Raw genomic sequence first — 16854 nt, 5'->3', positions numbered from 1 at the left:
TATGCACAGTTCCCTTTCCAGGTCAGTTGGTCTCCCTTCTCTCAGCAGGAAAGGGGAAAGAGTTGTGTCATGACAGCAGTAAAGGTCTGGAGAGATCATAAAGATGAAAGGATGGTCTGGAGGATGGCAGGCAGCGCTGGGATTTAAAAACCACTCCTGAGTTCCCACTTTTATGTTCTTGCTGTCACTAACTCTCGGCAGCAGCGGTGTTATCCCTCCCTCAAGATGTTAAACGCGTTTATTTTCACGGTTCCCTCTCGGAAGCGCTCAGATACGATTGCACTGGGCATCCTGTACAGAACAAAGAAGGACCAGAGGAAATAAAGAGCGGCCAAGATCCGTGTCCGTCAGCGCAGCAGAGCGCTCTGGGCATCCCGGCAGTGCAGGGAGAGCGGCTGGAGGCCGCACATCGCTGCGTACGGACACGGAGAACATCCCTGCCCATCTCCTGCCGGCGCCGCTCGCCGCGGGGATGCGAGCAGGGACGCGGGCACGGGCATGGCACGGGCATGGTCCGGCACGGTTCGGCACGGGCATGGCTCGGCATGGCCCGGCCGGCACGGGCATGGCACGGGCATGGTCCGGCACGGCTGGGCACGGCACGGCTGGGCACGGGCACGGCACGGCATGGCATGGCATGGCATGGCATGGCATGGCATGGCATGGCATGGCATGGCATGGCATGGCATGGCCCGGCACGGCTCCGGGTTCCGCGCTGCGGGGCGGGCCCGGCGGGGCGGGGATGGGGCCGGGCCGGGGCCGCCCCGCCCGTGGCGCGGCTCTGCCGCCGCTTTAAATGATTTGGGGGCCGGGGCTGCTGCTGCTGTCGCTGCTGCTGCTGCCGGTGTCGGTGCTGCTCCAGCCTCGCTCCCCGCAGCGCCATGCGAGCCGGGCCGGCGCTGCTGCTGCTACTGCCCGCGCTGCTGGGCTGCGCTCTGGCCGCGGGGCCGCGGCTGCAGCGGGGCATGTGAGTGAGTGTGGGTGTGCGGGGCCATGGGAGTGAGTGTGAGTGTGCGGGGCCATGGGAGTGAGTGTGAGTGTGAGTGGGCCATGGGAGTGAGTGTGGGTGTGCGGGACCATGGGAGTGAGTGTGGGTGTGCGGGGCTGTGAGTGTGCGGGGCCATGGGAGTGAGTGTGGGTGTGCGGGGCCATGGGAGTGAGTGTGGGTGTGCGGGGCTCTGTGTGGGTGTGCGGGGCTCTGTGTGTGAGTGTCGGTGTGCGGGGCTCTGTGAGTGTGCGGGGTGTGCCCGGACACGCCGCCCGTGGCCCTGCCGGGAGGGTCCTGCTGCCCTCGGCTCCGCGGCGCGGCGGGGGAAGTTTGGGTGGGTTCGCTGTAACTCCGCGCATCCCCCAACCCGCGGGGCTGTCCTGGCGGGGCTCCGGGGAGGGAACGCTGGGCTGGGCTTGGCTCTGCCGCGGGAGGTGAAGGCAGCTCCGGGGCTGCTCCTGCCTTTGCTATCAGCGTGGGGAGAGCAGCAGGACAGAGATCGGGGTGCCAGCTGGGGATCCGTGCAGGGCAGGGAGCGGGGAGCATCCCTCCCTCCATCCATCCCTTCATCCATCCCTCCATCCATCCTGCCGCGGCCGGGAGCGCACAAAGAGCTGGGGCCGCACGTGTGCGGCTGCCGCGGCGCCGGGGAACTTTCTCCGAGGGGCTCAGCACGGCACGAGCAGCAAACGCTCTTTGTTGTAAACGTGTTGGAATGTTTGTGTCCGGAGGTGGTTTTCTGGTCGGGCTCTAGAAGAGAGGAGCTGGGCACATGCACGAAATCGCGGTTAAAGTTTTCGCGTGTTGAAATTGAATGTTGATGGAAACTGTTTCCTGTGTACCTTTACTTTTCCTTGTGTACCTTTCTCGCCTTGTGTTTTAAGGAATATTGTGCTCCCCTCTCAAAGCAACCTGACAACAGCCTTTTCAAATATCTGTGTATAGCCTAATTTCTTACCTCTCTTGTCTTCCTGGGTTTCATCTTCATCAACTTCATGCCACTCTTTCATAATTAATGTCTTGTATTTGCTTTCAGTTTAGTTCTTTATTCTGTCTGAAAATTGAGATTTCCAAGCCTATTGCTCACTGGCTTTCTATGCAATACATATTTACACAGCATTTACCAGAAGTGCTTTTAAGGTGGTTTATATTACTCCATTTTGCTGGAGCACAAAGTATCCATCATAGTGCTAGGAGAAGTTAAGCTCATTCTGTGGTAAAACATTTTCCTTTGTTAAAAGTGCTCTGTGTTCCTTTCAGGCATTCTTTGTGCTCTCTTTCTGAGCAATTACTCTATCAGGAGGAGGAATAGCATTGGCCTACATTAATCTGTTTGCATTTGACATCAGTAATAACTATGATTCTGCACTTTTGAAGCCGGAGGTGCTGTTAACTGTGAATTGCCTCCAAAGAATTTGTGTTTGCCTTTACCTTTTTGAAGACTGTGTCGCTGGAAGAGCAGAGGAAGCTTTCCCTCCTGGAAGTGATGCTGTGTGAGGATGCTGCTGCTGGGCTGGAGTCACTGGGAGCAGCAGTGCACTCTCAGCCAGCAGCAATCAGGAGCAGCCACCCAAACCCCCAGACCTGTCAGAGCTTTGAGTGCTTTTCCCAAGAGTAATATCCCTCAAATTACTGCCTTTCTTCCTCTTTTTCCTGAGTTGGGGCAAGTATAAGTATTGCTCCAAACTTTCTTGCTATTTAGGGACTTTATTGTAAGCACAAAGGCAAAATGTCACCACCCTTTAGGAGTGAGCCTGCCAGCTTTCACCAAGAAACAGTGACATGTCCAGGAGGACATTTTAATGAATCCCCTTTTCCTAACAATTCTGGTTTGACTTTGGTCATCTGCAGTCAATGAAATCAGAACAGCAAATGTGTCCCTTGGAACACACCATGCTGAGTGTGTTCTTTGCTGTTGTTTTGATTGAGATCTTATGTGGCTGAGGCTACACAGGATATTCTTCATAATTGTTTTTGTTCTGTTGCTAACTTGAGCATTTGCTCCTAGCTAGAAATGGGAGGGATCTGTGTGGATGTTGGTGTTCTGCTTCCAAGCCCCCTGAGGAGATTTAATGTAGAACAGATTAGAGAATGATGAGATATTCCTATCAACTGCTTTTCCATACAATTAGCCCTTGATGATCCTCTAATAGAACTTCAGAGAACTCTGGAATGACCAGAGAACAGATATGCCATTTTCATTGTACAGCATATTTGGGCCTTTAAATGAGGAATTAACCATGTCTGATGATCTGATGATAAAAAACACATTTTTAACACTTTGTAATGAGCTCTCTAGCCCAAAACTGGGGTGTGTAAGACAATGCAAGTGTGATGTGTGGTTATCTAGAAATCAGGGGGAGCTGTGGGACAGTGCAGAAATGGGAACTAAGGGAGGACTTGAGTTGCTGTCAGAGGTGGTAAATCCTCTCCTAGACAAACATTCCCCTGGGAGCTGGAGCAGGACAGATGTCTGCTCGTAGTCAGGGGTGTAGGGTAGAGCAGAGGCAGTGGAGTTATGAGCTATGTGCTGGGAACCCCCTTTGTGCAATAAATATCACCTTTCAGAGTTAGGACTGGGACAGGGCCCAAGAATGGGCTCTTCTGCTCCCAGGTGAGGTGGGTGAGGATTTCCTTGCAAAAGGCAGGGGATCAGTTTTGTTCTGTCAGCATTAAGCCCCCTGGCTGTGGCTCTGCAGGTCCAGGATGACATCTGAAGGGGCTGCTTTGCTTTTAGAGGATCCAGTCTCAATCTTGCAATAAAACTGTTTTTCTTTACTGCTCACATGTAGTATCTGCATATTTTCACTTTATCCACGAGCAGTCTGGTCTCATTCCAAGGAACACCTGGATGTAGAGCTGGATTCCTGGCTCAGTTACTGTTTTCCAGCTCCTTCAATTCTTTGGGGCAGTATCAGCTTTCTTGTGCTCCTCCTGATAAATCACGTTCCCAAAAGGAAATTCTAGCATCCACATGTTATCTGCATCTGCAAACCTCGAGCAAACCTGGCCCTTCAGCTGCTCCAGCTGTTGGGTGCAATGACACAGGGCTGGTTTTGCACCACTGCAAACAGATGTGCCTGTGGACACTATCTTCAAGTGGCATAAATAAAAATTCCTTTTAAGGTATAATTAAAAAAGGCAAAGTCCACTATTTTCCACGTTTCAAGAATTAGCTGCTGTTGTGCAAAGTGTTTCCATATGAGGGGATGCCTCTGAGTTGTGATTGTTACAGCGGAACAAATTGCATGTCAATTTGAATATTTGGAATGCAGCTCAGAAAACAAAATGAGAAATGCTTCCATAAAGTATACAGAGATACAACTTAAACCTGGAGCCTGGAATTTTGTTATAATATTGTCCAAATGATGTGAAAAGTAGACTGTGTTATCATTTCTTGGTGAGACATTGTCTCAATGTATTGGCTGTTTAGCCAATATACTTTATTTTCACCTCCAGTGATGTCAATTTGCAGGTGTGAGGAAAGATTGTCTTCCTAGCATTAAATAAGGGCTTAAAGTATGTTTCCTTTTTTGAGCTGAGCTGAATAATGCAGTGGAATCTCCTTCCACTTCTTTGGATGGGTTATCTTAGACTTGGAGGTTTTGCAGTTAAAAAAATTTGCAAGTTTTTCTGGTGAAAATAAGGACCTGGTTTGCTAGTGGTGTATTCAAATTTGCACCATAGTTTAATTTTGTATTAAATTTTTACATCAAGTGGGATTAAGTATTTCTCTTTGAACCTTGGTTGAAGTGATGCTGGCAGCTGAGAGTCATTGACAAATTTTGATTTTGGGCTGAATTTTACCTAGCTTGTTTTCAGCTGAAACCTCAAGCCCTTCTTCCCATTCCTGTCTGCTCAGACTCCATAGGGTTGCAGCAAACCCTCACTCCCCCAAACCCTACTCCAGCCTTTGAGGCTTGGACAATGTGATTTTAGTTAAGTATGGTTTAAACGCGTTGGCAAAAAATTCCTGGTGGTTTCATCCCCTATTTCCCCAAATTCCTTGAATTTGCAGTTGAAGACTGAGATGTTTCTGATCTTTGTGAACGTGAAGATCACACTGAACAAAAATAGTTTTTTTTAGCCTGTGCACTACAGGCTGCTGCCAGCAGATAGAGCTCATGCTGGTCAGCACTGCAGCACAGAACCCCATTCCTCAGGACTTGGCACTTCAAGCTTCTGTTTCACAGTTCCTAGAGGAATATTAATTTTGAATTTAGTCTTTTAACAGATGGCAAAGCGCTCTTTTCCTCTTTTTCTGCCCCAGTATATTCACTGTCAGGAGACCTGAAGATAATGAACGAGTGTCATGGTGGTACTGTGCTTTTCCTGATTTATGACGTTTTCCTGCTCTTCAGGAGAAAAATGAGATCAAGACTTTCTGCTAAACTCTGAAATAGCTGTAAGACAGCACAGTGAAATCTGATAGCCTGGAATTGTTATATTTATCAAAGATGAACTTGAACTGTAAATATTTTCCAGTTTTAGAAACTCCTGGGTTTGTGTCAGAGACATCATAAAATGGTTTTAAATCTCACAAGAGGTTTAGAAATTTCCTGCTTATAACCACAGTAGCTTGCATGTATGATTCTTAAATCTTCACATTTAAGATAAGAAACTGAAGGGGAATGCCCCTTCACTTTTAATGGGTTTTGACTTCTCACATTACTCTCCAAAAACACACTCTAAGAGGGAAAAGCTTCTCAGGTTTCTTTAGGTGTAACTGTTATGGAATGTTGCTATAGTTTAGTTATTTATGCAATAGTTTATTGTGCTTGAAATGTGTTTTTGCAGTATTTCTTGGGAAAATTACCTGGTTTTTGCTTTGACTTTTCTTCTGCTTTGCTTATATCCAGCATTGCCTGTTTTTCCTAGTTGTAGGCATGCCATGATCTAGGTATGACAGACTGTGGAATATTTTTAATAAATTTGAAGAAACCCCCTGGTGAGGAGGGATGAGATTATCTGTGGTGGCAGACCTGGTCTCCAGGTGACTTTTTAGCAGAACTTTGATGGAAGTGACACTTTGGCTCCCAGGGGGTTAACAGCCCATATTGCAGACTTGTGTTATTCACCAATTAAATACCTTCTCTCTTTGAACACAGTTAATAGATTTCCTTCCTCTGAAATCCAAGCCTGTTATTGCTTACATTCCCTCTCAAATCTATTGCTTTTAATTTATTTCTGAGCAGAAAGAAATTTCCTTTCATTACTGAGAAATCAAAGCATTTGAAAATGATGTACTGAACATATGCAGTTTGTGCTTTGGATTCCAGCTTCCAGCCCTGCTTTAAAACTAATCATTAATTGTTCCAGAGGGGAACTTGATATTTCTGCCTTTGCTGTGAGATGGTGTGGGCTGTGATGTGTGCTCTGAGCTCCATCTCTGAGCTCTGTGGATGAATATTTGTGTGTGGAAAATGGAATGTTGTTCAAGTCAGAGTGCTGACACTTGCTTTTGTGATCTGTAGTAGAAACACCTTCCCTTTGTAAGTCAGAGCAGAGCTTGGCACAAAATCTTGTTTAGGAGAGAATGCCATGCCCAGACCATGTTTTATGTACATGACCTAATTAAATATTGAAAATTTAGCATAATGTCCCAAGGTGTGCCTGAGAATAGGCTTTATAGGGTGCTCTGTACTTTTTTTTAACAAAGAAATCCCCATAAATTATGGAACAATTGGGTATTTTGGGCCTGGTCTTCTCAGGTTGGAATGTTCCTCTATAGAAAATGAGTTTTTATGCACCTCAGCCCTCAGGAGGCTCTTCAGTGGTTGCCCTTTTGTTTGTAATTGCTGGTGCTCTCCCTGCCTGACCAGTGCACCATCAATGGTGGAAAATACAGCTGTATAAACTTCTCTCATCATTATATTGCTTGTATCTGATAATTGTGAGTCAAAGCCTGTCCATCTCTCTCTGTAGAGTAACACCAGGAACTGTGGGTTATTTAGAACCTCACCATAAGTTTCTAATCCAAAAGATATAAATTGAGATTTTTTTTTTTCCCCCTTCTACTTTGCCACTGTTGAACGCTAATACACTAATGCATGTTAGTTTTTCTGTGGTTAAAATTAATTAAATATTTAGCTTAACCAAGTTTTCTTAATGTTAAAGCAAACAACCAAAAACCTCAAACCAAACAAAAAAAACCCCAAACCCCTCAAAAATGGACATTGGTATCAAGCTAATGATTTATAGGGGAGTAAAAGACTTGGAATATTTTAAACCTAAAATGTTGGCATGTAGGGATTTTTCTTACATACATTGCATCCCTTAGATGTAATCATGTTTGTTGCAGTTTGATTGGAAGTTATATATTCCGTGTTATTTTAAAAGTAAGCTTTAAAAAAAGTTTTGCTTTGAAACTGCTAAAATCTGGCAGGCACCAAAAAAGCAGTGAACAATTCCTAGATATGGTTGCTGAAAGAGAGCTGAGGATTTCAGTGCCTTCCAGCTCATTTCATTGTCAAACAGTGAGGCACCTGCTGCAAACCAGAGCGAGCTTTCTCTCCTTGTGACAGAGTGCTGTGACACTTGGAATGATTTTTGTGCTAATATTTGAACACCAGGTCCCTTTGTGCTTTCCTGCTGAAGGAAGCTCAGGTGTGTGCACCTGGCAGGTTTATTGGGGACTGGGGTTTACTGGGGTGTTACACACAGGGCAGTGATAGTGGCAGTGGGTGTACTTAATGTGAAATTACACCTAGAGCTTTCCTCCCTGATTTCACACTTTTACATCCTCAATTTAATGTGGATTTTAGACCCTTATCCGCTTTGTCTTAACAATGAGCGTGTGCCAACTATTTCTTAGCCTCCTTTAGGTGATATTCCATTAGTGTTCTATTTAGGAGACAGATCCTTGGGACCTGGGTCCTTAAATTTTGTAAAGCTGAGTGTTTGTGCTGGCCTGGTCACTGGTGCTCTCCTGGATGTAGTAGACAGAACTATAAAACTGGATGTTGCTGGGGATTGCATCTACATGACACTAAAAGGGAAAAAAACAAAACACTCCCTGATTTTAAAATGAAAAAAAAAAAAAAGTGGCTTGACCAATCATAGTTAAATGATCTGGATGTGCATGTTTACCTTCTGCTTTTCTTGCCAAGCCAAATAGATTATTCTGTCCTGGGGGAGGGAGGAGGATGGTTAAGTGGAAGGTAAACGACAGGCGCTGCACTTTGATAGCGGCAAGAACCAAAAATCTTATTGTTGTTATAATAGCTGAGTGTGTAATTAATCATCTCCTATTGATCTGCTCTTCATCTAGATGCAGGGCACAGAGGCTGAAGGAACTCTCATGTTATTTAGCTGCTCCATCTCATCAGAGGGAGGATGTGAGTGAGACACAGCAGTGCATTAGTAACCTGTGGGATGGGGCAGCCTGGTGTGCTGGACCTTCCTGCACAGAGCCAGAGAGCAGCAGTGATAATGAGACCTAATCTAAATGAGCTTGGTGCTTACAACCCATGTCCCAGAGGGGCTGTGAACATCACAAATATTGATACAGGATCAGGAGAGAGCAGGGATTGATTAGTGGTCAAGGGAGCAGGATGTCCTAATTGTCTCTGGTAGTGCTGATTAATTTGATCAGGGAAATGAGCCTTAAAATAGATTAAGGGTAGAAAGGGGAGCTTGGCAGTTTAAAAAAATAAAAGCCTTTTCTGTCATTCTGGCCTTTGTGAATTATTAAGCAATATGTATCTTGAGACAAAATTTATATATATATATAAGCCAATATATGTAACTTGTTCTTTGGACCTTTTGTTTCTGTGGTCTATTTCCTGATTTGACTTTTCTTTTCCTGTGTTCAAACAAAATTTGGGTTTTTTTCTCCTTTCCAGTTGAGGTCATATAGATTAAAAACTTTTAATCAGCATCTCTTCTGCATAAAACATCATGCCGCTGGCTGTTTCCCCTCTGCAGTGCCACATGTTTCTGAAAGGTGCCACCTTGTCTTTCTAGAGCTCTTTTTTATAAGACAATGGTGATGTTGGAGGTGTGAGGGGGTTCAGACAGTTAACCTGAAAAGCTCCTAACCAAATCCTTTGTAGCAGTGTACAACTATTTTCAGATCAAAATCAGTGCATCTCTGGTGCAAAACCAGTTATCATCACAGCAGTGGAGAATTTGGCCCTGACAGTAATCTTGGTTCCCTTAAGGAAACTCTTATTTGATCTTTTCAAACTAAAACTGAGTAAGCAGACTGAGGTTTTCTAAACTTTTAATAACAGCATAAGGGGAAGGAGCAGCAACCAATTAGTGTTTTGAAAATACAGGATTCCAGCAAGTTGCTCGTGATGACAGGTTTCATCTATTGACTGATTTATGGGAAGATCAATAGTGTTCAGGCTGCAAATTCGTCAGCTGAGGCAATGCAGGCTGCAACATCTCATTTTTAGGGAGATGCTAACAGCTGTCTGACTCAGTGTAGAAGGTGGTGTCATTCAGGGAGTCTCTGTGGAAAGACCTGAAATCAGACAGCCAAATTCGTCTTCGTTAATGTTTTGATTTAAAGTTTGTGCTGTTGAAAGAAATCTTTAGGGATATCTTGATGTGTGTTTGCTCTCTCACTGCTGTTAAATCTACCTACCTTCAGCTTTTTGAGTTGAGCTGGGTGAAAGTAGATGGGTAGAATGAGAGATTTACTTTGGCATTCCAGGTGTAGGGCAGAAAAAGAAAATATCCCTATCACAGAGATATGATGGACCTTAAAAATGGAAGTGTCCAAGGCCAGGGCTTGGAGCCACCTGGGTTAGTGGAAGGTGTCCCTGCCCATGGCAGGGGGTTGGAACTGAGTAATCTTTAAGGTCTTTTCCAACTCAAACCATTCTGTGATTTTTTTTGTGGTAGATCTATTAATTTTCTCTTTAAAATTCCAAACACAGGAACGAATTACATCCCGCCTGGAGATGCTTTTAATTTTCTCTGAACTTTTCCCTTTGTGCAGTGGTTCACAGGCACCTCAGCCAGATGATTAGCCCAGGCTGCTCTTGCTCCGTGTTGGTCTAATTATCTGTTCATTAGAATCTCAAGTCTTGAGCTGGAAGTGTGTAGGGTGTCTTTGTTTAAAGGGCAGTCTCCTAATGCAAATATTAAGAGAGCTTTCTGCCTCGCCTGAGTCAGACTGACAAGCTAATAATAGCCTTGGTGTGAGCCTTGGCTAGCACAGAGCACCAGTGCAAAAAGGTTTAAAGGGACTGCTGTATCCATCAAATCCTGGCCCATAATATGCCTTTGAGACTTTTGCTTGTTTTAACACTTAAACTCCCATTAAGAAACATCTTCTGGATGCAAAGGGCAGGAAAACAGGAGCTGTTCTCTAATACACCACTACATCCACTTGGGGCTTCAGCTCAGTCCTGCATGGCCTCTGATTAGCAGAGTGCCACAGTGCTGGACTGTACCTTCACTGGCTGTAGCCTGGTTCCAGGAGCTCTTCTGAGGTTTAGAGGTCCCCAGTGAGTCAGATGGCTCAAAACCTGCCCTGCTGACTGTGTGTGTGGGGAGCTGTGAGGATGCTGAATTGTTGGAGAGGGCTTGCTCGATTCCCAGCTTTGCCAGCACAGGATTACATGTTATGCAATTGCTGCAATTTAATTATAGTGTTTCAGCAGTTTTGATATCTGCCTTTAAATTATCCCAAGGGCATCAAGGAGGAATGGCTTACTTTGAATAAATCTTCATAAACATATGACTCTGCTGCTGGCTTGTTTTGTTCTGTGAGTGTCATTTGTTCCCATTAACCATATCCTAGAAGTCAATACTGCTATTCCTGGAAACATGGCAATATCACATGAGGAGGAACTTGTGGGATGGGCTCAGTGTGTCATTACAACAATTGTCAGCTCCTCTCTTTTATTTATGGAAGAGCGATGCATATGAATGTACCTTTATCTGGAAAGTTTTAGGCAATTCTAATAAAAGGAGATATGCATGAATTATCAGAACATGATGTTCTATTCACTGGAGGGAGAGTCATTTTAAAAAGCCTGCTAAGTGAGGCATGGTTGCTAAGTAAGGCAAGGGTTTTATTAGACCAACTGACGTAATGGAAAGGAGGAAAAACAGGCAAGATTTTGGGCACACAAAGATCTTCTTTGGATGGGAAACAAATGGCAGACTTTGTGCTAAGAATGGCTTGGGAACAATGGCTCTGAACTTCAGCTAAATATGTTCAATGGGGAGGTAATTCTGGAGGGAAGGGGTGGTTGGGGCACATGGGAAGGATTGCTAAATGATGGAGATGCTGTTGGGAATGAGGGGCAAGCCTGGTGGTTTGAGGAATTTAAGGCAATCTGGGACTGGGCTGTGACCATCTCCTGTTCTGCTCTGAGGTGCTGGCACCCAGGGCAGACCTGAGGAATGGGAAATATGGAGCAATATTGAGTATGGGCTGTGTAGTAGAGGAGGAAGAACATGGAGAGATGTCCACTGGCAGTGTGGTTTAGGATGATGATGATGATTGCTCTAACTGCTCTTAAAGCCTGGGAGAAACAGATATTCTAGTCCAGGAAAGTAACTTCTGCCAAGGTCAGGTGTGCCAGTACAAATGGATTCTTTACTGTTTTTCCATGGTGACACAGGACAGCCAGAGCTTGCAGCTGTGGGCTTTCTTCTCCTGCCTTCCTTTCCATGAGCTACCTGAATTCCTGAGGGCTGTTTGGATTGTGCTAGATCTGTTCTGTTCCTCCTCCTGGAGTGTCCCTGTTGGGCAGAGCTCCTCTTTGCCCTGAGATGATGTCCCAGGTGTTCCCTTGGCAGCTGTGGTGGCTCTGGTGGCCTGGCTGGATGTGCCATTCTCCATGGGGTGATGACAGCATCCTGCACAGCACTGGCACTGCTTTCCACTCAAATCCTGTGGGATTTGATCCAGGCAGGGCTTCTTCCAAGTGTTCCAAGCTCAGCAGGAAAATTGAACATGGTTATAGTGTTTTCTGGTTCTGCACAGGGTTATTTAATGATATTTGTAAACCAATTGAAGACCTGTGGATGAAAGATGTTCTCTTGTTAGCAAGGCTACCTTGTGTGGTGTTCAGGCTTCAGAGGAGTTTAAAAACTCCATAAATCCTGAATGAGACATCAACAATATCCACTGTGAGTGATGGTGACCAAGTGCCAGGCTGCTCCTGGGCTGGAGCTGCTCTCTTATCAGTGCCACCCCCAGGTTTTCTAGCTCAGGGTCATGTTCCTACCTGTGGCAGAGGAAACAAGTGTGACAGGGTGTTACTTGGTCACTCCCTAGCTTGGAGAGGGCTCAGGCTGAAATCTGGGGAAGGGCTTCTCTGCTGGATGGTGTTGCTGCCAGGGTGGGTATGGGAGGTCCCTGTTCCCCTCTGTGCTTGAGTTACTGAGGCTTGTGCTTGCAAAGCCTTGCCAGGCTGTCCTGGGGAATTGGTGATGAAAGTATTGCACTCGCAATCTATAAACTACTCAAAAAAAATCAGTGAGTTAATTTCATTCATGTCACAACAGGTTCCTGCCTTCAAAGATGACAAAACCCCTCATTCTTTATGGTTTTATTTAGACTCTGAATGTTTGCTGCTGTTATTTTCTGTCATGCAAAATTTCCTGATTTATACCAGGGCAAAGAAATTGGGATAAGGCAGACGAAATCTCTGCAAAACCATCAGCATGTAACCTTTTTTTTGACCCTCCATACCTCCTGCAATCCTGCTATTTTTGTAACTCTGGCTAGGTAGCAGGATGAAGATTACATATCATCCTCCAAAGCAGAGCTTTTATTTTGGTCTTGTTATTTTAGGAATAATCAGCAGAGAACAAGGATACTTCCTCTTACCAATTCCGTGTGTTTCCCTGAGGGGACTGATATCAGGGGGGCTCTTACAGAATACACAATTTCCCTAGCAATAGTTCAGATAAATCCTATCTGCCCTTGAATCTGTGGTAAATCTTTCATTGACTGATGAGGAACCTGAATTTCAGTGCATTGTTCACATGCTGCCTTCTAAGGCTTGGAGCTGCAGTGTTTTCCAACACCAGTAAAAATCCTGGTTCAATGTTAAACACAGCACAGGTTTATGTGCGTTTCTCTAGATGTCTAAATTTGGTGTCAGAAATAAAAATTATCTTTTTCTTTGCCTCTCCCAGGCCCAATGTGTGCCCAGTGCTGGAGCTGGCTCTGGTGGGACACCAGGAGCCCTGCATTCAGTCCTTCAGTCGCATGGTCAGGATGTGGAAGCAAGGCTGCACGAAGAGGAGGTGGTGTGTGAGCTATGAGAGAAGGTAACACATTATCTGTTCTTATAAATGGGTTTTGTTGCTAATCCTTGTGCAAGTTCTTTAACTTTTTTTTTTTTTTTTTGTGAGAGAAGTTGTCAACTGTTTCATCTGAAATGTCATGGACATAGTGTCCTCCTGAGATTTGACTTGAAATCTGTTATTACCGCGTAGAAAATGTGACTTTTTAATGTGTTTTGGGTTGCTCATGAGCTTCGTGGCGGGCTTTAGATTCAGAATTTCACACTATCAGAAAATGTTCCTGTCTTGTTCTTGCTCAGGTGAAGCCCAGCTGTCAAGTCATTGACTTTGAAAAATTGAACTTCTTTCTGTTTCTGCCACATGCTTGGAACTGATGGGAGATCTGACTCCCCCAACAGCTAAACCCAAAACGGATTGCACAAAAAAAAAAAGGAAAAAAAAATTACTCACCTTTGACTAGCTTGAATATAAATTCTTCAAAATAATGTGTGGACAGAGCATATCAGAGCTACTGGGTGTTATCAGGATGCAGTTTGCTGTATTTTCTTTGTTTTCAATGAGAACTGATGGAGGCTGGAAAAAAGTCTCATAAATGTGACATGTGAGTGCAGTGTGCTGCTGGGGAGGTGGGAGTGGGTGGAATGGGAGCTGTGCCTGCTCTTTAACCTTCCTGTCCCCACAGGTCTGGCTACTACACGGTTTACAAGCAGGTGTACAGGATGGAGCAGCAGACTGTCTACAAGTGCTGCCCCGGCTGGGCCCAGCAGGACAATGAGCCCGGCTGTCTGCACTGTGAGTTGGGACAAAACTGGGACAGAACCACCAAGTGACACCCTCAGACCCTGCCTTCCTACTGAACCCCCACTTCCAGATACGAGGGTTTTGCTTCTTGTGGTTTGTAACTGGCATTTCCTCAGTGATGGGGGAGTAAGTGTCCTTTAAAAAGATAAAAGTGCTCATGTAAAAGCAGCAAATAGATCTAATTTTAATCCACACAATTTGGATTCAACAGTCTAAATTCTAATTGGGGTTGTTGCAGCGTTTTTGTGCCAGCCTGGCTTTGACAGGCCAACCTAATTTATTGCTGTTACCCGAATTATGCAGAGAAATCTGCTGTGAGGCACTTTGCTTGGGTGTAGCACTTGCTAGTCTGACTGCTTTGGGCATTTTCCCTTCTCCTGGTGCCATTGGGGCAGTTTTATTTCTACCCTGTGGTTCTCCATCTGATGAGAACCCATTTCTATCACTAATTTCTGATAATGATTGGATGTTTTCCTAAAAGATGGAATTTAGCTTAAATGATAAGGCAGCACTTCAGCCACTGTTAACTAGACATCAGTAGAAGATGGCAACCTACTCAGTGTTTAGTTTTGTTACTGTTTAGTCAGTAATTGTGTTTTCTGCATGAAAGTTAGCATCTGTTCTTATTTATTTTTTAATCTTCATACCAACTTCAGGGCTGCATTCAGAGAGCTTGCTTTTATGGTTGTCTCTTTGTAGTTAAAACACAAAAACAAGCCTGAGAGGTATTCCTGTTAGTTTCAGCCTGAATCTACATATTTAGTGTGCACCTGTTTAGTTGTAAGAAGTCAAAAATATGTTTACAATCTGTGTTTTAATCTCTGGTGTAAAGGAGTTTAAGGTATGTGAGCACCAGTGGCAAAAGGAAATTTTCTTCCTGAAGGAGCAGTGCAGGTTTGCTTTGAATTCTTTAAGGCCCCAAAGTGATTGAATTACTCTTTTGTATTTGATACTCTTTGCAAGTTTGGCTCAAGCATGTGGAATTTAAGTTGTTGTAAATAAAAATCTTCTGTGTTAGAGGAAGAATTGCAATTCCCTTCCACATATATAATATCTCCCAGTGCATCAGTGGTTTTTAACCATTCCTCCATCATTGCCTGGCAGCTTTTCCTATTTTATTTTGGATTCAGGCAGTGCTTTGAGTCCTGTCTTCTGCCTCTGAAGCACCTTCAAGTTAAACTACAACATCTAAGTCCTTCTTTTATTAAATTCCTTCATACCAACAAGGTAGTTACACCTATGATACCACGTCCTGCTGCGGTCCAGCCTTTGCACTTCAATAAAAATCTGGGTTTCTGATTTGGAAGGTTGTGTTGCAGCAGGACTGAGTCAGAGAGGCAGTTCTGGAGGACCCTTGGCCCGAAATGAGCTGAAATAACCTGTCCCATTCTGTTTGTGTGCTCTAGTGCTGTGCTCTGCTGGCACTTGCTTCAATGGAGGGAAGTGCTCTGGAGGAGGATCCCAGGTGTGCCAGTGTCCTGCAGGATTCCAGGGGCCTCGCTGCCAGTATGGTGAGTGCACTGGGATTGTCTCAAGGGCAGCTGCTGTTGGGAGAAAAATGCAGCTTCAACAATAATTGTTAAAGCAAGAATATTTTATTAATGTTGACTTGAAATTAAAGGTGCGTTCGCTGCACTTTTAAGTGGTTATTTGATAATTCTCTGATTTTCCAGATTTTTTTTTGTATTGAATTTTAACAAAGCAAGATGAAAATTTAATTTGATTGGTATCAGATGAATGAGTGTCTGTGGTAGATAATATCCCTGAATATCAGCAGCAGTATCTGTCTATTGCTTCTCAACTTGAATGTTCCTGTGGTGCTCTTGGTGAATTTCTCAGCCTTGCTTTCACCTTTGTGAGAGGAAATTCTGAGTCAAAGCAGGCGGGCAGTAGGTGAAGAATGCAGCAAATGAACCACTGTATTTGTTCATGGGATTCTTTTTTTTTTGGTGCATCTCAAAGTAGGAAGGTTTCATAGCTCACTACCAAATATTTCATAGTATTCCTGGAATAATATATGCACCAATCTTTCATTTCACTGTGTTCTAGCATACTATAGTCTGAATTCTCTGTGACTTAGACTCTATCACCCACTCTCAATGAGGATCTTTTTTGTCTCACACACTGGCTCACAATTTGATAAACCCACAATGGGTTGTCTTGTAATTTAACACACTGTGTAAAGCTCTCCAAAATTACAGCACTGCATCCATTTGGCTTCTTGAGGGAAGAAAGTCATTCCTTCAGAGTAGGCTGTGATTGGGACAAAGGGCTTCTTTTGTATTAGGCAAATGATAATTTCCTTTTCAGCTGAAGCATATTGTGCTTTGTTCAAAGGAAGGCAGATTTTTAAGTATTTCGTTTTTTCCCTTTTAAATTCTAATATCTTTGTGTCCTCACCTGGCTTGTCTGTCAGGCAGTGTGAGTGAGAGGGACTATAACAATAAATAAAATGCAGAGCTGTTTACAATGGAGCTGCTGCTGCCTGCAGACAATTTCAGTTCAGTTGAGCTGTGATTGGGTATTTCTTTACTGCCCACAAAAACAAGTTTATGTGGGTGAGTTGAGGTGAGCCAGAGTGACACCAAGGCAGGCTGGTTGTGATTAACTTACAGGAGAGCTGCTGCTTCAAGGTAAGCAGGATCACTCTCAATCTCCAAAATGCCTTAATATAAGTTATTACCAAATGGAATATATCTCAGCAAATTATAAATTGTCCTTGTCATGATAAATTGCCTTTTGAGACTCCTTTTGCTTGGAGACAGCTGTGGAACTGGGCCATTCCCAACAGGCAGATTGTTGGTCCGATTTTCAAGCTGCAATGGGATTGTGCAGCCTCTGTT

General features: G+C 44.3%; 1 protein-coding gene across 8 annotated transcripts in view; it reads left to right on the top strand.

The window, feature by feature from the left end:
* Positions 1-787: 787 nt before the first annotated feature.
* LOC139595129 (multiple epidermal growth factor-like domains protein 6) overlaps positions 788-16854 on the top strand; it is a 189986-nt gene continuing 173919 nt past the window's right edge. For 4 of the 8 annotated variants that reach the window (XM_071438112.1, XM_071438114.1, XM_071438115.1 and 1 more), the window contains exons 1-4: positions 790-967; positions 13100-13234; positions 13893-14002; positions 15418-15522. In XM_071438112.1, the coding sequence (XP_071294213.1) occupies positions 882-967; positions 13100-13234; positions 13893-14002; positions 15418-15522 (436 nt within the window). In that variant the 5' untranslated portion in view covers positions 790-881. Of the gene's footprint in view, positions 968-9986; positions 11177-13099; positions 13235-13892; positions 14003-15417; positions 15523-16854 lie in introns of those variants that run through there. The other 4 variants (XM_071438113.1, XM_071438116.1, XR_011680865.1 and 1 more) reach the window with 3 other exon arrangements.

Source organism: Agelaius tricolor, unplaced genomic scaffold, assembly GCF_023055355.1.
Source record: "Agelaius tricolor isolate 1412-34295 unplaced genomic scaffold, bAgeTri1.0.p SCAF_12, whole genome shotgun sequence".
NCBI classification, from domain to species: domain Eukaryota; kingdom Metazoa; phylum Chordata; class Aves; order Passeriformes; family Icteridae; genus Agelaius; species Agelaius tricolor.
Note: the sequence above shows the minus strand (reverse complement) of the source record. Positions and strands in the feature narration are given on the sequence as shown.